We start from the raw sequence: 22,180 nt of genomic DNA, 5'->3' as shown, positions 1-22,180 counted from the left end.
TGTTCAGCTTGAGAGCTCTACCTGGAGCCTTCTTATACCTAATATTCTTGGGGTGTTGCTTTCCTCAGTCCAGATGCATGGCTATCTTCCTATAGGCCCTTGCTCCTTTGATAAATGGCTTCTTGGGAAATGTCACATCCCTGAAAAGCCCCAAGGAGTTTCCCTACTGCGAGTGTTGCAGAGAAGGAGTCCCTGTCCTAGGAGTGAGGAGAGATGGGAAATCCATGGCATAAGTAAGGGGGCCCAGGTAGAGACCCGTGAGAGAAACAAACATGGTAACCTGTGTCGGGAGCCGTGTTAGGCATTACTGACAAAATGGAGGCATGGCCCCAACCCCCTCTCCTCATCCTGCAGGCACGGTCCCAGGATGAAGGGGTTAGGTTTTGTGATTCTGACTTGTTCTTTCCTTTATTTGGTTGAGTTGGCTAGAAAGAATGTTAAGGTGCTTATTGTTCTTCAGAGAATTATGAGAAAGCACAAACCCTTCTGCAGTTGTGCCAGAAAATAATCTATAAAGTAACCATTGACATTTTGGTTCAAAGATTTTTACAAAGAATGTCCCAGGGTGAGCACATAGGCCGCAGCTTGAGGCCATGGGAAGGATTGTTATCTGAGACCTGTTTGTGAGGGAAATGTTGATGGCAAAGGAAGTTTGCTGAGTTTAGGGTTTAGGAATAATTAAGAATAGCTAGAAGCCTTTTTAGGAGATAGTGAGCTTAGGATACCAGGGGCAAGCAGGATTTAGAAAGATAAGAAATAAACGGAGGACTGTGGTATGCAGCCCAGACATAAGCATGAGTTACAATGTAATCACAAGTAAACACCATTCTGAGAGAATTGCTGAAACAGGAATTCTGTTTAAAGGGCAACAATGAGACAATAAATCTGGGTGAGGGGGAACTGAAAAATGTCAAACCTCTGACCTAATGCTTTTGTCAAAGTATAAAAGAAGACCTGATTCTTGAAATAAACATGTAGTCCTGTACCTGGAGTCAGAGGCTACATCATTCTTCGCCAGCACTGCTCATCCCTTCAGGCTGATTCCCTAGCTGCTGGAGCTGGACTCTGGGAAACCTGTTCTCTCCTTCAGCCAGACTAAACAGGGAACTTGTGTTTGAATACATAAACTTTATATTTTATGTCTAATAGATATTTCTTTATACAAAGAAATGGCTCTAAGATGACTTGTTTTTGAATCCTGATCTTTTGAGCTTATGTGTTACTCTAAAGCTTTCAGATCTTTAAAGCTTATCTGAGACCTCATATATATGAACAGATGATCCTATTGTCAGCAAACATCATTGCTTTGTTTCTTCTCTTCATATGTCACATTTATTTTAGTTTTATTATTATTGCTCTAGCTATGTATTACAATATAATAGTTTGACCTGAGAGTCCTTCTTCTTATTGCTTCTGATACAGTTCAGAGTAATGAAAATAAAAAGGGAATTAAGGGCACAAGGTCAGCTCAGGCTTGCAGGAGTGAGAGGGTGAGCTTTAGACTAACTCAACTCAAGGGCCTACGACCATCCTTGCCACTTACCAGCCATGGGAAGTTTGTCAGGTCATTAAACTCTGAGAGGGCCTCAGGCTCTTTATCTGTGGAGTTTGAGAAGCCCTGTCTGGAAGGACTGGTGGCATGGTAATTGTAAAGCATCTACCACAGTGCTTGGAAGGCACCATATGCCTGCTTTCTCATGACTGGTGGCTGCACTTTCCATCAAAGATCTGACCTCCCTTAGGCCTGAAATAGGGCCACTCTAGTGGCTCAGTAGTAAAGTATCTGCCTGTGGTACATACAGGAGCTACAGGAGACCTAAATCAGTCCCTGGGTTGGGAAGATTCCCTGGAGGAGGAAATGGCAACCCACTCGTTTTTCCCTGAAGAATCCCATGGACAGAGGAGCCTGGGGGGCTATAGTCCATGAATCAAAAAAGAGTCAGGCACGACTTAGTGATTCAACAACAACAAAATGAAGGCCTGATATAAAGAAGTGAGGGAAAGCCTTGCCTGACAGCCCTCCCCTGAGCTTTCTAGAACTGATATCAAAGGGTATGGCATGACACTCTTTGTCTCTATTCAAGGATGGGTCCACCCCTCAGTCTGCACTCACGCTCCAAAATTTGACTTCTGGTGGGGCCTGAGGAATCCCTTCCTTCTAGACCTGAGGCTTATCTCCTCATAGTAAGACCCATACCTCCCTGTGAGCCTGGAGGAGGAAATAAGGGTGGCCTTATCTAGCTACCCCTGCCCATAGTCTCACAAGGATGAAAGCTCTAGAAGCTGGTTGAGGATAAAAGACAGTTCCTCTCAGGGCCCCAAATTTGACTCTCAGCCAAGCCCAAGATCCCCCCCTCTGTTGACATGGGACCACCACCATCAGACCAAAACTCTAACTTTCCTGCTACTCCTCAGTCATAACTGAAGGGTCCCTTGGGCTGACAACTCTGCCTGGGGCCTTTTAGCCTGATAGTAGGCAGGATTCTATGTGGTCATCCTGGTATGTGGGTTCCCACATTCTTTACCATCCTCACCCTGACTTAGAAATAACCTTGAAATACTTACAACCTGGAAATATTCACTGACTTACCTTAAGGCTTCTCCCCTCAAGCCCCCAATTCCCTGAGACCCGCGAGGAAGAGGTGGAATTTGCTTCATCGGGCCACCACAGCCTGTGGTCTTCCGAGGCTAACTGTAGTGGAGGGAATATGTTCTGCCCCATTGTTTTAAGGTGGGTGGTCTTTTCAGTCATCAGGGTCCTTACCTTGGCTTCTGGCACAATCTGGAAATCATACTTCTATGAGTTGTGGCTGCTCCCTTTGATCAGGATGAGGTTCCTTACCTCCATGAGATGTTCTGGAAGGAAGTGAGTAGGACTCACCATGTCACCAGGCCTAAGTGGCACAGTCTAAGGCCTAACAGGAACAGTGCCCTCTGTAGCCCCCTTCTTTCTGGGAGGGATCCTTCGCTGTCAGTCAGTGCCATCAGTTGATTCCTGTTAGGAACTGGGTACCCTTCCTCAGCTGATAGAGGCTTCCTCCATTAGTCCAAGGACTTAAATGCCCTGAAGCCATTCTCCTTCAGGAAATAAGGGATACACTTACTCTGAAAGCCCTGCCTCTTCCCTCCCAGGGCCCATTACATTTGCAGGACTTTCTAAGAATTTATCTATAATGGGGTAGTTGGCTGACACACTCCTCATACAGGACTGTGCAAATGTCATGCCTGGGATTTCCACTCTCTGATGAAGAGACAGCCTATAAACCAAGGTCCACATCTCCTTGAAACCCTCCAGTCAGAAGTCAGGGGGCGCTTGAGCTGGCCAGCACTTACCTATGCTTCCCAGGGCTAACTGGAGAGGAGGGACTTAGTGTAGCCCTGTCAGCTGGGGTTGAGGGGCTTCCATATCCACACCCTGGGTCTTCAATTTGACTCTGCACCCTTCCTGGGACTTTATTCTCTGCTGATCTGAGGCTGAGGACTCTGCTGATTCCCAATGTCCCCACCTTCCCGGGACCTGAGTTGAAAATGTTAGCCACAGCAGCCTGGATTTTTCTGGACTTCATGGGATTGCCAATGAGGACAGGTCTTTACAAGTTGCTACTGTTGTGGCTGGGTCTTTCTATCACCCTCATTCAGGTTTATCACCATCATTTCTGAGAGATTGACCCTCTCTCCTATGCAACCTCAGAACTCTGCCCCAAGACCAAGTTTCTGAGAAGCCTGAAAAATAAGCAAGGCATGCTTGGCCTAACAGTTCTGAGATCCTGTGTCTGAGAGCAGACGGGAGTGCTATCCCAGTGACCCCCACCCCATATTCTGGGGTGTTGCTCTCCTCAATCCTCCTACATGGGGTCCTCATCTTGCTGTGTCTTGGATTAAAGGCTTCTGGGGAAATTCCACATCTCTGCAAACTCTTGAGCTGTGTTTGCTCTGCAGTGCTACAGAGAATGAATGGGTCCCTGTCCCAGGAGTGATGGGAGATGGACAAGCTATAGCCCAAGGAGTCCCAGGAGAGGTGATAGCCCATCAGGGAAAAAAAAAAAAGTACATCTATCTATCTCATCAGCCAGGTGAAGGTTCTCATGGCATTTCTGTTCTGATAGATTTACTTTCTATAGGCAAGAGACTATAAGCATGATATGGAGAGCCCTTGGTCTTCAGAGGTTATCTAACATGGCCAACGTACATGCTTATACTGGCACAGAATATTGTCTCTTTCATTCATCTGTGAGTAATGAATAAGGTATATGTATTTTTTGTTAAATATATTTGGTATTCTTACTGCTCTGGCTACACATTCCAATCCAGTAGCTTGAGCACAAGGGCATTCTTTTTTTATCACCTAGGACAAATTTTGAAGTGCTGAGAAAAACACTGAAATAAAAGATACAGGGTGGGGACTTTCCTGGTGGTCCAGTGGCTAGCACCCCAGGCTCCCGATGCAGGGGGCCCAGGTTCAATCCCTTGTCAGGGAAGTAAATCCCATGTGCCGCAAATAAGATTCAGCACAGCCAAATAAATAAAAAGTAACTAAATAAGGAAAAGGAAATGAAATGTCAAAAGTACTTGTTTAAAAAAAAAAAAACAAGGGTATGTCTCAGGGTGGGGAGAGAAGAATAGTATGAGTCCTAAAGTTAGTTTAGGGCAGGAGTCTAGTCCCAGCTCTGTCAATTACCAGCCTTAAGTATTTCGGCACAAAACCAAACTCTAACTCTATAAGCCTCAAGCTCTCCACTGTGAAGTGAGTTTGATAAGCTCTGTCTGGTAGGACTGGTGGAATATATGTATTTATGGAAAGCATCGGACACGGCACCTGTATCTATTGAGACATTAGGGGCAATGGCAGTTATTACTATGATTATCTTGACCTCAGATGTTACATCAGCTGGGTTTTTTTTTTTTTTTTTTTTTTTTTTTTTTTGCATCTAAGAGATGTCAGCGACTATGCAGTGTTCTAACTGATAAAAAATAAAAAAAGATCCAACCTCCCCAATCAGCCAAACTTCTGCTTAGCAATGAAACCAAAGTAATATGTTCTTGCCACCCCCTCTTTACCTTGCTTCTTTCTTGTTCTTTGTGATTTAGAGAGTAACTCAGCCTCTTCCAAATAATGACAGCTTCTCTGAGAAACTATAACTGCATGGGCAGAGGCATGCACTGCTTATTTTTTTTTTGACTAAACATTGCCAGTACAAGCATGGAGTTTTCTTAAGAGCAGATGCTCAATTAATTTTTGTGTAAAAGAAGAACCACGTATAAATCATTTGCTGTAATTTATATTCTCAAACATTCTTGAAAAATATAATCCAATCAAAGTATATATCTTTTACATTTACATAGAGGGAAACTAAACAGAGAGTAAAGCAAGCCAAAAATTGACAAACTTTCAGCTATCTCTCTATGCATCTATATTCTGAGCCTCTCTTAGTGCGGTGTCTTGCACATTTCTATGGATATTCTTATCCTAAAGTGTAGTTATTCTCATCTTGGATCACAAAAGTGATTTGAGGATTTCCAATATGTATTTCAAAAAACAAAACTCTTAATCCTAAATCTGACAAACAGCAAATAGCATGAGACACATTTAATTCGAGTACTTCTATCATGAACCTAAAATAAACTTGTTGTAAAAAGTAACAATTGAAAATTGAGGAATAAAAAGTCAACAAGTTATTGATGCATATTAGGAACATAGGTTGACAGGCTTTTCCAACCACAAAGTGAAGAATGGGCTTCAGACCACACTAGGGACCAGATGAGCGGCTGGATGTGGCCCTGGAGTGGGCACAGGTTGAGGCAGAAGTGCCAGCCCTGGCTGCAGCAGAAGTGCCATCCCTGGCCAAGGCAGAAGGGCCAGCCCAGGCTGAGGCAGAAGTGCGAGCCCTGGCCGAGGCAGAAGGGCCAGCCCTGGCCGAGGCAGACATATCAGGCCTGGCCAAGGCTGAAGTGACAGCCCTGGCTGCAGCAGAAGTGCCAGGTCTGGCCGAGGCAGAAGGGCCAGCGCTGGCTGAGGCAGAAGGGCCGGTCCCGGTTGCAGCTCTGGCTCCGGTTCTCTCTGCCTCCTCTCTCAAAGCCTCCTCATAATGTGGCAGTAAGGCGTCGGGGACCAAATCATTGACCTTGGTCAAAAACTGCAGGACTTTCATCTTGCTGTTTTCTGTGAGAGCTTTAGGACCCCACAGGAACTCATAGCGAGGGGGATCGCTGCCAGGCACCTGGTTGTATTCCAGGTACTCTTCCTGCACCAGATCTTCTGTGATGAGCTTCCTGGTGTCTCCAAAGATGAAGTGCATTCTTCCATCATAGATGCCCAGAATATTCAGGAACTTCCAGACCTCCTCCTCAGAGGCGCGATGGCCATTCAGGTAGATGACACCCAGCAGAGGCATCAGAAGACCATTCTTCATCAGCCCCCAGTCACTTCTCATAGACTCACTGTCGCTGAGATCTAGGTTGCTCACCAGGGTATAGCAGTGACTGTTGGGCCTGACTTCCTTCAGCACCATGCCAAACACCATCTCCATCTGCTCAGAGGCCCTGCTGAGGATCTCAGGGAATTGCTCCCTGTACCTTTTGTGGATAACCTGCACCATTTCTGACCTCTTAATTAGCTCCCTCATCTTATACTGAAACAGCATGTACTGCACCAAATTCTCTGACTCCATGGTCAGAAGATCTGTGTGAGAGCTCTCAGCAGCAGCTGAGGCCCGGGAGGAATTTTCACCTTCCTGAACTTGGCCCTCGGCACCTACACCAGATCTCGAGCGTGCTGCACCACCTACACCAGATCTCGAGCATGCTGCACCACCTACACAAGATCTCGAGCGTGCTGCGCCACCTACACCAGATCTCGAGCGTGCTGCGCCATCGACACCAGATCTCGAGCGTGCTGCGCCACCGACACCAGATCTTTTGCGTATAGCACCTGCAGCAGCACTGGTGGTGCCTTGGGCTCCCTGAGGCCCCATGGCAGTGCCAGCAGCAGACGAACTTGAGGGAGTGCTCTCTGAATCAGGAGGGGAGGAGGTGGTCTCTTCTCCCCTAGATGTGGTAGCCTGATCATGAAGACCCTGGGTCTCAGCCCGGGCCTGGCGACGTTTCTCACGAGCACAGTGCTTACTCTTCTGCCCACGAGGCATGGCAGCTGTAGTCAGGGACTGCAGGCAGGAGTCTGGGCCAACAGACAGGAGACTGCGGCACCTGGAGGATGGAGAATGGGGTGACATGAGCACCTTACAACAGGGAGATTCTACCTTAGCTTAATCAAAGGCCACCTCAGCAGGTGTCCTTGAGGACACTGCCCTAGGAACCCACAAGGCTCCTGTTTTCCTTCTCAGCCTGTCCCCTGAGAATCCCAGAGGAAGAACAGAGGCCTTAATATTCCTCTGCATCCTCTCAGCCCTGCTTTGGATTTACTGAGGTGACAGCAGGTGCTGGCAGTGGCGTCCTCTCAGCTCATCTCCAGTATTATCACATCAAGTCCTGGTGGAACCTGGGCACCTTTCCGTCTGCTACTCTGATGCAGACACTGTAGACTTCCACATGATCCAGAAGCAAGTGAAAGAATGCCTCAGTCCACCTCCCTCCCAGGGGATACCCAGTGCTGAGAGCTCAGTAGGGTATTTTCTATCCTGAGTTCACTGGGATCATCATTCATGGCCCTTACCTTGGCTCCTTAAAATTTTGGGCACTATTCTCCATTTCCTGACTGATGGATGCACCTTCAGACTAGACATTTCCCCTCCCCTAGACTTGCTATAAAGCACTGAAGCAGATGTTCAACCTCACAGCCCATCCCTGAGATTTCCTGGGCTGAAATCCAAGGGTTGGGATGTACGCTCTGATTCCTCACTCAGGTTCCTCAATTGGGCTCCTGGTAGAGAAACTCTACTTTCTCCTGAACTGATGCCCGTCTGATAGTAAAAGCCAACCACACTGTGTTCCAACAGGAGGAAGTGAAGATGACCTCATCTTCCCAAACATGGTCCTCTAAGAATGGAAGCTGTTGCAGGCAGGTTGATGTTCCTGTGGTCCCACACAAGATCCCAATTCAAAGTCTAAAATATTTTTTTTTTTGCTTCTCTTTTCTTCTATATGTCTTTTTAAAAATAAATTTATTTATTTTTAACTGGAGGATAAAGCTTTACAATATTGTGTTATTTTCTGCCCCACATCAATATGAATCAGCCATAGGTATACTGTATATCCCCTCCCTCTCGAAACTCTCTCCCACCTCCCACCCCATCCCACCCCTCTTAAGCTGTCAGAGCACTGGCTTTGAGCTCCCTGAGTCATAAAACTAATTCCCACTGGTTATCCATTTTCCATATGGTAATGTGTACATTTTCAATGTTACTCTCTCAATCTGCCCCTCCCTCTCCTTCCCCCACTGTGTCCACAAGTGTGTTCTCTATGTTGGCTTCTCCAGGCTGCCCTGTAAACAGGTTCATCAGTACCATCTTTCTGGATTCCATATAAATGCATTAATATATGATATTGCCTTTCCTCTTTCTGACTTAATTCACTTTTCATAAAAAACTAGGAATAAAAGTACCACATAAGCCAACAATCCCACTACTGGGCATATATCCTGAGGAAACGGTAATGTAAAAAGACACTTGTACTCATGTTCACTGCAGCACTATTTACAATAGCCAGGACATAGAAGCAACCAAGGTCTACATTTGACTCATGACAGGGTCTAAGGTTTCTCTCTCTGCTGACCACTGCCCTCAGACCAAGACCCTTACTTCCCCATTAGCCTGCAGTGGGAACCGACATGTATCCTTGAGGTCTGCCAGAAATGACAACATGGAGGATGTGTCCGAATGACGTGGTGTGGAACATCCCCACAGCCCCCAAGGTTCTCACCATAACCCCTCGCAAATCTGAAACCCTCCCTTGCCAACCTGAGGCTGCCCCCTTTGACCTGGTCTGTCACTTCCCTGAAATGACCTGGGAAGTGTCTTGTCAAAACGCCAGATTCTCCCAGGCCTGAAAACAGGGCTGGCACTTTATGCGGCCCCATTTCTTATGGGAGGAGCCCCCATCCTCACTTAGTGTCACAGCCATGAATCTTGTTGGGGACTAGGTCCCTTGTTAAACTGGTTTTATTGTTAGAGCAAGGCTCTCACTTCCCCCAAACCACCTGCAGGGGGCACCACAATCGGCCAGCTCTACCCGGGGCGTCCTAGAGCCCAGTATAGGGAAGTCGCTCAGTGTGGCCCCTTCGCAGTGTCGAACTCTGCTCCTCAGCCCTCAGGGCCCTCATCTAGGACCTAGACCTCCTCCAGGGGTAGAATCCCAGCCTACCCCCACAGACCAACGCCTTAGCCTGAGACACTCTAGACCACATTCAGACGATAGCTTTGAGGGGCCCACAAGAGCCATAACACAGGGGTGGGATGTGGATGGGTCACTTTTATTACTGGGAGGGTTGGGAAAGTCCCTTCAGCCACATTCAGGTCCTCACCTTGGTTCCAGACGACTCCTGGACACTAAGCCTCCGCCAAACGGTCGCTGCGGCTACCGGTGGAGCCTCTCGCCTTCGAAGCGGAAGTGGAGGGGAGCTGCGTACGGTCCTACGTGAGGTCGCCCGGGGTCAACGGCAAGGGCGGCGTGCTACGGGAACCCCGGTAGCTCAATATCCATCCGTCCCTGGCTTCTCTCTCAGGGTCTTCCGTGTGCAGTGTATCAGATCCTGGGACTCTTCCATCTATGAGCCTGAGTCCTCCAGCCCCCAAACAAAGCCCTCGCCTCCCTGAGTCCCTAGTGGGGGGAGTCAGGGCACTGCTCTGAGCATCTCTGCTTGTCAGGAGGGGCGCCACTCTGTGAGCCTCCCTCTTTCGGGGAGAGATCCTCTCATTAGTACTGATGGTCCTCACCTTAAGGCCTGTTATGGTCAAGATTACCCACTGTGCAGAACTGGGGTCTGATCTTGCCAGAGGAGGCCTTGCCCTCTCTGAGATCACACTGGTGGAATGAGGGGACCACTCACAAGTAGTGCTTCTGGATCTCTCAGGGCTAAGAATTTACTGAATTCTATTTGTCTCCCTCTGGTTTTGGAGGTCTCCTGTTAATACTTTTTTTGACTCTTGTTAAGGCCTGGGTTTTCTCTCTGCAGATCTGTGGCTGTCCCACCAGTCCAGGGTCCTCATCTTCATAAGACTGACTAGGGAGGCTGAGGGGGTACCTCTACCTCAAACACCTGTCCTGGGCATCTCAGGGCTGACAGTATTGGGGAATTCGTGGGGCTTCTCTGTTGTGGGGTGAGTGCTTCCATTATTCTTGTTCAGATTCTGGCCAGATACCTGACCAGGCAAGGGACTCTACTCTCTGCTAACTTGAAGCTGCTCCCATTAAATCAAGATATTCCCCTTCTGGGGCCCTCCAACTGGAAGCCAGGATTAGCCACATCAAGCCAGCACTGTTTTGGACTTCTAAGGGTTGATGGCCTGAGCCAGACTTCACAGAAACCCCACTGTTCTGACTAGGTCCTTCCATCATTCCTCATTCAGGGTCCCCACAGTCATATCTATCAAAGACTGACACTCTTTCTAAATACCTCTTTCTGTTGTTCTTAGGCCAAGACTGTTAAGTCCCTGAGAAACCTGAAGAACACGTGAGGGTGTGCTCAGCCTGCCAGCTGTCTCTGGGGCTGTCTGATAGCAGATGGAAAACTGTCTAGGTGTGACTCCCCTGTATTCTGGGGTCTTGGTCTTCCACACCCTCTAACAGTTAGACCCTCCTCTTGGCTCTTTCCTCTTGGGTTAAAGGCTTCCTGAGAAATGCCTCATTCCTGCAAACACAGAGCAGTGTCCTTACCACAAACCTTGGTCCCTGTCTTAGGAGTGATGTGAGATGGAGAAGCTAAAGCATAAGGCAGGAATTCCATACAGGTGGTATTCTGTCATGTGGGGAAAATACACTCATATTTTCCTTCTCTTCACCAACCAGACTTAGATTCTGATGTAAATTCTGTTCTGAGAGATTTATATTTTATGGGGAAGGGACTGTCCAGCATGATTTTCTGAGCCTCTGATCTTTTGAGTTAGTTGACGTTGCATGTGTAGATGATCATTTTGTCACTGAGTACTAGCTTTCTTTTCTTTATTCATCCCTGTCATTTATTTTGGTACTCACATTGCTCTGGGAAAGTATTCCAATCCAGTAGTATAAGCACAGATTTTTTTTTTAATTGCCTGAGTTGCATTTTTAGGAAGAAAAGAAAACTGAATATAAGAAACACAAGGTGGGCCTCAGACTGGAAGAACTGGGGTAATGTGGGCTCTTGACTGGGCCCTTGACTAATCCCAACCTGGATCAAGTTTCAAATCTGTCCCTTAACAGCCACATGACAACTCCATGAGCACCAGGCTCTGCATCTGTGAAGTGAGTTTGATAAAAGCTCTGTCTTATAGAACTGGTGGGATGTAGTTAAAACGTGTTAAGTATCTGGCACATTGACTGGCCTGTGTTGAGACTTCAACATGGCATTTATTACTGTGATTAATTTGGACCCTGATGATATAATTCAGTCTGTTTTTTTTTTTTTTTAACTCCAGCAGAAGCCAGAAAATATGTAGCATCCTAGAACCAAGAAAATCCAGGGGCTTCCCTGGTAGTCCAGTGATGAAGACTCCATGCTCCCAATGCAGGGGACCTGGGTTCAAACCCTGGTCAGGGAACTAGATCCCTCATGCCACAGCTAAGAGTTTGCATGCTAAAACTAAAGATACTGCATGGTGCAACGAAGATTGAAGATCCCACATGCCACAAGTAAGATCTGGCACAGCCAAATAAATAAATAATAAATGAATGTTTTTAAAAATAAATAAAATCCAATCACTCAAAATGCTGAATAGCAAGAAACACTACGTAATATTTCCCTATCACATGATAAATTATTTAATATGGGTATAAGATACACATCCCCAGATAGATGCAACACAAATTCCCTAAATCTGTGTTGCTGCTGCTGCTGCTGCTGCTAAGTCGCTTCAGTCATGTCCGACTCTGTGCGACCCCATGGACTGCAGCCTACCAGGCTCCTCTGTCCTTGGGATTCTCCAGGCAAGAACAATGGAGTGGGTTGCCATTTCCTCCTCCAATGCATGAAAGTGAAAAGTCAAAGTGAAGTCACTCAGTCGTGTCCGACTCTTAGCGACCCCATAGACTACAGCCTACCAGGCTCCTCCGTCCATGGGATTTTCCAGGCAAGAGTACTGGAGTGGGGTGCCATTGCCTTCTCCAAAATCTGTGTTAAGGATCACCAACTTCCCTCCCTATGAAAAGTCCTTCCATCTAATCTACCCTTGTCTTCAGTAATTTAATCATCACCTAAAACCTAGAACATACAGGGTTTGGCAAATTATCAGTTCAGTTCAGTTCAGTTCAGTTGCTCAGTCGTGTCCGACTCTGCAACCCCTTGAGGCCTGCGACCCCAGGCCTCCCTGTCCATCACCAACTCTCGGAGTTCACTCAGACTCACATCCATCAAGTCAGTGATGCCATCCAGCCATCTCATCCTCTGTCCTCCCCTTTTCCTCCTGCCCCTAATCCCTCCCAGCATCAGAGTCTTTTCCAATGAGTCAACTCTTCACATGAGGTGGCCAAAGTACTGGAGTTTCAGCTTTAGCATCATTCCTTCCAAAGAAATCCCAGGGCTGATCTCCTTCAGAATGGACTGGTTGGATCTCCTTGCAGTCCAAGGGACTCTCAACAGTCTTCTCCAACACCACAGTTCAAAAGCATCAATTCTTTGGCGCTCAGCCTTCTTCACAGTCCAACTCTCACATCCATACATGACCACTGGAAAAACCATAGCCTTGACTAGCCGGACATTTGTTGGCAAAGTAATGTCTCTGCTTTTGAATATGCTGTCTAGGTTGGACATAAGTTTCCTTCCAAGGAGTAAGCGTCTTTTAATTTCATGGCTGCAGTCACCATCTGCGGTGATTTTGGAGCCCAGAAAAATAAAGTCTGACACTGTTTCCCCATCTATTTCCCAAGAAGTTTTGGGACTGGATGCCATGATCTTCGTTTTCTGAATGTTGAGCTTTAAGCCAACTTTTTCAGTCTCCTCTTTCACTTTCATCAAGAGGCTTTTTAGTTCCTCTTCACTTTCTTCCATAAGGGTGGTGTCATCTGCATATCTGAGGTTATTGATATTTCTCCCGGCAATCTTGATTTCAGCTTGTGTTTCTTCCAGCCCAGCATTTCTCATGATGTACTCTGCATATAAATTAAATAAGCAGTGTGACAATATACAGCCTTGATGTACTCCTTTTCCTATTTGGAACCAGTCTGTTGTTCCATGTCCAGTTCTAACTGTTGCTTCCTGACCTGCACACAGGTTTCTCAAGAGGCAGGTCAGGTGGTCTGATATTCCCATCTCTTTCAGAATTTCCCACAGTTTATTGTGATCCACACAGTCAAAGGCTTTGGCACAGTCAATAAAGCAGAAATAGATGTTTTTCTGGAACTCTCTTGCTTGTTCCATGATCCAGCGGATGTTGGCAATTTGATCTCTAGTTCCTCTGCCTTTTCTAAAACCAGCTTGAACATCAGGAAGTTCACAGTTCACATATTATTGAAGCCTGGCTTGGAGAATTTTGAGCATTACTTTACTAGTGTGTGTGATGAGTGCAATTGTGCGGTAGTTTAAGCATTCTTTGGCATTGCCTTTCTTTGGGATCGGAATGAAAACTGACCTTTTCCAGTCCTGTGGCCACTGCTCAGTTTTCCAAATTTGCTGGCATATTGAGTGCAGCACTTTCACAGCATCATCTTTCAGGATTTGAAATAGCTCAACTGGAATTCCATCACCTCCACTAGCTTTGTTCATAGTGATGCTTTCTAAGGCCCATTTGACTTCACATTCCAGGATGTCTGGCTCTACGTCAGTGATCACACCATGGTGATTATCTGGGACATGAAGATCTTTTTTCTACAGTTCTTCTGTGTATTCTTGCCATCTCTTCTTGATATTTTCTGCTTCTGTTAGGTCCATACCTTTTCTGTCCTTTATCGAGCCCATCTTTGCATGAAATGTCCCCTTCTAATTTTCTTGAAGAGATCTCTAGTCTTTCCCATTCTGATGTTTTCCTCTATTTCTTTGCATTGATCGCTGAGGAAGGCTTTCTTATCTCTTCTTGCTATTCTTTGGAACTCTGCATTCAGATGCTTTTATCTTTCCTTTTCTCCTTTGCTTTTCGCTTCTCTTCTTTTTCACAGCTATTTGTAAGGCCTCCCCAGACAGCCATTTTGCTTTTTTGCATTTCTTTTCCATGGGGATGGTCTTAATCCCTGTCTCCTGTACAATGGCATATTATACACAATAACTAATTTAAATGCCAGTCTGATATTGAGGTCTCTGACCCTCCTCGCCCAGTGCAAAGGTGCCCAGTGGCTTCTTACCATCCTGCCTCGAAGGAGAATCACACTTATTTCTCAGAAACTCCATGGAAACGATGTGAATGAAACATCTAATTGGCATACTGTGTTCACCTGCTCTGGGACAAGAGCACAGGACACGTCCCATCCTCCCACTGTGATACACTTGAATATTAGGTGCAGAACAGTCACCAGGGGGTTGATCTTATGCATGCCTGCCCTTTACATAACTCAGCCTCACATCTTAGGTGAGGTCCAGTTTTTTGAGAAGGACACAGGAGTTGCCCACTCCCTTCACATCCACCCCAAAGACCAGCTCCATATGCTCAGAGACTCTCCTAGGGATCCCAGGAAGTGAAGTGCTCCTTATCATTTTTTCTGACATTCACCATGTCTAAATTTGTGGGGGGCTCTTTCATTTGATAACTGAACCCCAGTAAAATCACCAACAAAACCACTTTCTAATCTAAAGTGTGTTTGGGTAACTTCTTAGTGTCTGGCAAAGCTGCGTGGTTCTCTGACTGCATGGTTCTCTGACTTTGTTGCTCTGCTTGACCACTGGAATCCTCAGCTGATATGCTTGATGAGGTGCCTATGAACACTCCTGATGCTGAATCTTTGGGTCTCCTTGTGGTCCTGAAAGCACTGTTCATATGTGCTGCCATTGGTTCTCATACGGAGGCATGATGGCTCTTGTTGGTACCAGTAAGCAAGAGTGTGGGTAGGAGGCATGGCAATGGGACCTCACAGGCTAAGGAAGAGGGGGAAGGTGGAAGTGGTGCCAGCTGGTAAACTCAACTTTGCGTGCTCTGATGAAGGCCAACTCCACCAGACTTTTTCTAAGTGTAGTGTTCTAGGGCCTCATGGGTCTCCTGGCCTGTTTGTCCCATAAGCACTTGAAGAAACTGAGAAGGCATTTCAGAGCTCCACCAGCCAACCCAACTGGAGACTTCTCAGGGCTCAGAGTGGGCTTCCTGATGGCTCAGATAGTAAAGAATCTGTCTGCAATGAAGGAGACCCGGGTTTAATCCCTGGGTTGGGAAGATGCCCTGGAGAAGGGAATGGCAGCCCACTCCAGTATTCTTGCCTGGAGAATTCCATGGACAGAGGAGGCTGATGGGCTACAGTCCATGTGGGCACAAAAAATTGGACACGAGTGAGTGACTAACTCTTTCTTTTACTTTCAGGGTGGGCAGAATTGGGCTCTGTTAAGTGAACCTGTATTAAGTGGGTGGTCCCCTCAGTCCTCACTTGGGGTCCTCCCTGTGACTCCTAGCAGTTACTGGGATACTCACTGTACTGACCTGAGGCCATCTCTCTTCAGACCAAGGGTTTTATCTTTCTGAAACTCCAAAAAGGAAGTGAGGGAGGCACCTGATATGGTCACCTCCATCTGGGTCCTCCCAAGGCCTTGACTCTGGGGGAACACCCTCTCTTTGGGGGTAGGCAATGGCACCCCACTCCAATACTTTTGCCTGGAAAATCCCATGGATGGAGGAGCCTGGTAGGCTGCAGTCCATGGGGTTGTGAAGAGTCGGACACGACTGAGTGACTTCACTTTCACTTTTCACTTTCATGCATTGGAGAAGAAAATGGCAACCCTCTCCAGTGTTCTTGCCTGGAGAATCCCAGGGACGGTAGAGCCTGGTGGGCTGCCATCTATGGAGTTGCACAGAGTTGGACACGACTGAAGCAACTTAGCAGCAGCAGCAGCAGCAGCAGTCCCTTCACTGCTCATGCTGGTTGCTCACCCTGACTCCTGACAGAGTATGGAATTCCTCTCTTTGCCTAACAGGGTCATCCCCTTCAGATCTCACTTCCTTGAGTTGTCTGAGGAGAAAATAACACGGGACAAAGAAATATAGGACCTGGTTTTTCATTAACAGGATGTCTGGCAAATCGACCTGTTGGGGAAGTGAGGGTCCTTAGCTTGAAACTCTGTCTGGGCCTCCCAGGTCTCACAGCAGGGATGGAGCAGACCTCTGAAGTTCCTCCCTTCTGGAGCTATATTATTCTCAGTTGATATGGGAGGTATTTGGAGAAATCGTGGTACATGGTGAAAAGCAGGTTTGAAGATATACCAGGGACCTATTAGGGAGGGAATGACAGCAATGACGGGTGGAACATCATACTGTACCAGCCTGTCTTGCTGAGACATTGTTACAGGAAATCAAATGTACCCCCTAAACAGTGCTTGAGTGGTACGGACATCAGTATTTTCAAAAACAGGGCCTGTGAAATAGTATTAGGTGCTATTCATAAAACAGGCAAATCATTTAAACAAGGTTAAGTTCTAGTTTTGTTTTCACTGCAAGACTTCCCAAATCACTCAATATGCCAATACGTACTGAGAAACTCCAAGAAGGATAACAGCGTGATGAGTTTTCTTAACATATTTGACTATCAAAACATGTCCTCCTGCCATTTTTTTTTTTTTTCACACTGATTCTCAGGACTTTGGCACTGAACATTTTGGAGGTTCTGTCTGCAGTGTTCCTGGCAGATCTTCAGCTTATGTTTTTCTGCTATTTTCAGTGACAATGTAGTGGCCCTTGGATGGGGCAAGAAATATAGGCCAGGGACATTTTCAAAACAAAATAGCTGTTTTAATGCCAATAAAGATGATATCTAAGACACAAGGAGCTTAATAAGTGACTTGAAATATTAACTCTATATTTTCCAGAATTTCAAACCACATCCAAAACTTGCTTGACATATTTGATCACTGAGAGACATACTCTAAGGGTCATATGTTAACTATGCTCAGTTGTTCAGTTGGGTCCGACTCTTCGCAACCCCATGGATTATAGCCCACCAGGCTCTGTCCATGGGATTTCCCAGGCAAGAATACTGGAGTGGGTTTCCATTTCCTCCTCCAGGGGATCTTCCTGACCCAGGAATCAAACCTTTGTCTCTTGCACTGGCAAGCAGCCCACTGAACCACCTGGGAAGCCCATGTTAACTATAGGTCATCCCAAATTCACCAAAGAATGATACTGTATTATGGCTACTCAAAGGAGAGTAGATGTATATTTTGTAAGAACCCAAAGCTCTAAGGGGGATAATATGCTTGAGTCAGCCCAGTTGTAGGGGACCTAATCAAAAAAGGCGTGAATCCAGGGTAGGCGCTCAGGCTCAGTGGATAACAGGAATGTGTGGAAACCACAAGAGAGAAATTCCATGTTAGGAACCAGTTTTGCATAGTGGAAGTGGAAGTGGAATGTGGCAATAAGGATGTTACATGAATGCCTGTGATTCATCCAAGTGGTACAGTGTACTGTGTCCTTCAAAAGACCTGATTCTGGACTTCTCCAGATGTTAGGGTTGAAGTTACTGGTATCCTCTCTGCTATTCTTAGAATGACCAGTTCAGAAACTGCAGCAGGCCAAGTTCCTGCAGAAGACACACATTGTAGATCTGGGAAAGGCAAAGGCAGAGAGTAGAGACAGGGTTTCAGAGCCATGACCCAGAGATGCCTGTAGAAGTGTAGAGTATGGCTGAAAGCGCATATCCACTTTCCTCTTTACAGTTCCAATAAATTTAAAAATGAAAGTAGTTTCCCAGGCAAAGCTATAACACAAACCCAGTCTTTATCTTGTGATCTGGACTTAGGCTAGCCAGGTAATTAGAAATGCATTGATTTGATCAAGTTACTTTCTTAAATGCTGCATTTCAAAGGATTTCAAACAAAAGAGAAACAAGGTAGGGGTTCAAGATAGCTGACAAAAAAAAAAAAAAAACCAGCATATGAGTAACATATTTAGAGCTATATTAATGCATCTCCTGGGTAATTTTAGTATTCATTAGTGTCTTCTTTCAGTGGAACAAAACTCACGCCTGTCATTAATATATTGTTTTAGTCATGTACTAGCTAATTAATAAAGATATTAAATAGAACCATTTCTGAAATCTGTGCCTCCGGCATATATTTTAGCAAACCCTCTTCAAAAGGATTTTAGTATTTTAATATTTCCCTCTATGACATTTGGAGATATATATATATATATATATATATATGATTTTATAATATTATAAAATCATTCATCAATGAACTGAAACAAGGCTTTGTGACTTTACTAAAGTTCTCTTCATTTAAAAGCACATCTTTAGGTATCCACTGATACTGGGAGACAGCTTCAAGTTTTATAATTATGTGCTACCATATACCAGTCTTTCCTTATAGAGCAAGCAACTCAGATCAAAATAAAAACATCTCCATCAATGTTTAAGTGGATTATCAGTTTTTCAAAATCCCAGTTTAGTTTTAGAAAAACCATTCTTACATTTCTGCTGATTTTTCCATCTCATTATAAAAATCTATCCCAGAATATTAATGTTTCAATTGATCATTAATAGAGAGGGAGGGAAATAGGAACAGCACAAAGGAAAACAACAGTATAATCTCCACTACTCAGAGGCATCAGCTGTCATCAAACTCTTCTTTCTATTTGTTATCAGGCAGTTTTGAAAGACTCTGAAAAATCTCAGCTTGGCATACACAAACCACCCAGTGAACAATGGCAGAATTCTACCACCTAGTTAGTTCCTTTCAGTTTGCAGATGGCTAAAGAAACTCAGCCCCCAGAAAAAGATTGCTGCACTTCAAATTATTCCTCCCTATTTTTCGTCATCCAATGACTATGACTGCTTTGATTATGGCAGGGTTTTCCTTAAGCCATTGACAATGATTTTTTTTTGAAAAGAAGAATCCTACAAAGACAATAGCTTGAAAATTGCATATGCCATTCAGAGAGCAACAATAAAGGGAAACAAAAATCCAGTATCAGGATTTGAACTTCAGGCTTTGTTAGTGATGGATGTGAGGAATGTAATATAGAATGCAGAATGCAATTTTTCTTCAGACTTTAATATCTACTAAACACTCATTGACCAAGGGGCCTATATTTGTTAGATTTAATGAGTTGGATTGAATGTGACATTTGTGACTGAAAGCAAGAGGTCTAGATGAGATGTCTGTACGTTCTGGATTTTATCAAATGTGCATTCAAGTCCAAATTGATAGAGCCAAGACTTCCCTGGCTTTCAGCTTTTTGCTGAAGATGAACACATAGGTAAGCTATTTAAAGAACAAAATGGAGTCCACATGAAGAGTAATGACAAAAAACACTAAGTAGTCAATATCCAGAACAATATCAAATGATCAGTGAAGGATACAAAGATATTGTTGTTTTAGTCTTCAGTTGTGTCCAATTCTTTTGTGACCTTATGGACTGTAACCCTGCCAGGCTCCTCTGTCCATGGGATTCTCCAGGCAAGAATACTGGAGCAGGTTACCATTTCCTCCTCCAGGGTATCTTCCTTACCCAGGGATCAAACCCACGTCTCTTGCATCTCCTGCATTGGCAGGTGGATTCTTTACTGTTGAGCCACCAATATAAATAAATAGGTGTTGAAATTAAAGCAGCACTGTTTTAATTAGGGCTCTGTTTAAAGGAAGTTTTGTTGAATTCAGAGTCTGTTCACATGTCTAGAATGCACAGTCATGCTGCAGAGACTCACACAAATGATGTAGGGAAAGCAGAGTTTGTGTGTTGGAACGAGTGGGATGGGAAGTGGGAACATTGGAAGTAAATAAAACAACCAGACACTGGGGGAGTGGTGAGTTCTTTCCAGTCTCTCAGCGTTAGTTGAGGAAAATCAGTGGGCAACAAAAATTGTGAGTTCTTAAAAAGAATGGGTTCCATTTCTGCCTTAATCAAAATCACTTGGGAAGTTGATTCAGAATACACATTTCCAGGCCCACTATACCACTGAATCAGGAGCAACCTTGGAATCTGGATTTTAAAATAAGTCTCAAGTGAATCTGAGGAGAAGCCACACTGTTACCCACATTGATGTCTTGTTAATGCTTCATTTATTTTTTATTTTTGTTTATTTATTTTTATTTTAATTGGAGGCTAATTACTTTACAATACTGTGGTGGGTTTTGCCATACAGTCACATCAATCAGCCATGGGTGTACATGTCCCACTTCCCTCCCCATCGCATCCCTCAGGGTCATCCCGGTGCACCAGCCCTGAGCACCCTGCCTCATGCACTGAACCTGGACTGGCGATCTGTTTCACATATGATAATATACATGTTTCAATGAAGTGTTAAACTTTTAGAGGTTAGGCTTTCCCAGAAGATAAGGTGTTTTTAAGTTAAATTCAAACATAATAATTGGAAGTCCATAGCTATCCTGGAACTTCTATGAACATTTTTGGTGATCATTTTCAACTGCAGAGTTTTCCTTCAGTAATGAATATTTTCTAGCTAGCTGTGGACATTTATTAAAATACAAGCCTCAAACTGTCCAAATTGTGACAGGATGAATAAAACGAGAATGGCTCAAAATGTTACTTGAAACCCTCCTAGGGCACTATTAATATTTAGAACTTTTGGTAGGTAAGAATAAAAACAGGTTTTAGGTCACACAAAATATTCTTTTTCCATTCCTTTTTAAGACTTCTCCATCTATTTATTTATGTAACCCTCAATGGACATGAGTTTGAGCACACTCTGGGAGATAGTGAAGGACAGGGAGGCCTGGTGTGCTGCAGTCCTCGGGGTCACAAAAAGTTGGAAAGTTGGGCACAACTTAGCAACTGAACAACAAAAAAAATATTTATTAACCTCTTTTTACTTTTATCTTTATAATTTTCTTTATATCCTCACATAGCTGAAAGTAGTGTCTGTAGTTTATGTGTATAGGTTACATTTCAGTTGTTATTTAATTGTTCATGCATTTTTCCCTCAAATAAATTTCCAGGAGGAGGAACATAAATCTACTTTTTTTAATATCCAAAATATTTAAAGTTAATATTTTAAGTGTTAGTACACTCTCAAAATGACCTACCCAATGAGTTTTTTTTAAACACTGAATTTTCTCAGTTGAGAAAAGTATATATACATGTGCTATTCAATATATTAACCATTAGTCACATGTGACTATTTAAATTTAAATGAATGAAAATTAAATAAAATTTTAAATTCAGTTCTTTAGCTGCACTATCTATGTTTGAAGTATTCAGTAGTTACAAGTGAAAGTCACCCAGTCATGTTTCTTTGCAAACCCATGGACTATACACTCTATGGAATTCTCCAGGCCAGAATACTGGAGCAGGTAGCCTTTCCCTTCTCCAGGGGATCTTCCCAACCCAGGGATCGAACCCAGATCTCCCGCATTTCAAGAGGATTCTTTACCAATTGAGCCAAAAGGGAAGCCCAAGAATACTGGAGTGAGTAGCCAATCCCTTCTCCAGGGGCAGTAGTTATATAGGGCTCTCATATTGGACAGCACAGATATAAAACATGTCCATTTATGTAGAAAATGCTGACCTGCAAGAATTGTTTCCCCTTTCCCCTCCCCACTTCCCTGCTCTCTCCCTCTCGTTCCTCTGTCTCTGATACAGAAGCATTTCATTGTTCTAAAAAATTCCCTATGCTCCAACTATTTATCCTTTTCCCCTTCTTAAACACCAGGTAACCACTGATCTATCTATTGTTTCCATAGTTTTGTCTTCTCCAGAATGTCATATAGTTGTAATTACATAGTATGTAGCCTTTTCAGATTGGTTTCTTCTTTTTTAATTAAAAACAATTTTGTTTTTGCCCCACCACACAGCATGTGGGATCTTAGTTCCCTGACCAGGGATCAAACCCAGGCCACATGCAGTCGAAGTACAGAGTCTTAACCACTGGACTACTGGGGAATTCTCTCAGATTGGCTTCTTTCAGGTGACACTATGCTTGTAAGTTTCCACTATGTTTTTTCATGGCT

At 44.6% G+C, this 22,180-nt stretch overlaps 1 protein-coding gene across 1 annotated transcript; it reads right to left on the bottom strand.

The window, feature by feature from the left end:
- Positions 1 to 5,313: 5,313 nt before the first annotated feature.
- LOC113887535 (melanoma-associated antigen B2-like) lies at positions 5,314 to 9,551 on the bottom strand. Its single transcript, XM_027534714.1, has 2 exons — positions 9,476 to 9,551; positions 5,314 to 7,203 (listed from the first exon to the last, which is right to left on the bottom strand). Exon 2 carries the CDS (start codon positions 7,140 to 7,142, stop codon positions 5,748 to 5,750), a length of 1,395 nt encoding a protein of 464 aa, XP_027390515.1. The 5' UTR covers positions 7,143 to 7,203; positions 9,476 to 9,551; the 3' UTR covers positions 5,314 to 5,747.
- Between the last annotated feature and the right edge of the window lie 12,629 nt (positions 9,552 to 22,180).

This window comes from Bos indicus x Bos taurus, chromosome X (assembly GCF_003369695.1).
Source record: "Bos indicus x Bos taurus breed Angus x Brahman F1 hybrid chromosome X, Bos_hybrid_MaternalHap_v2.0, whole genome shotgun sequence".
NCBI classification, from domain to species: Eukaryota; Metazoa; Chordata; class Mammalia; order Artiodactyla; family Bovidae; genus Bos; species Bos indicus x Bos taurus.
This window is presented reverse-complemented; position numbering and strand designations above follow the sequence as displayed.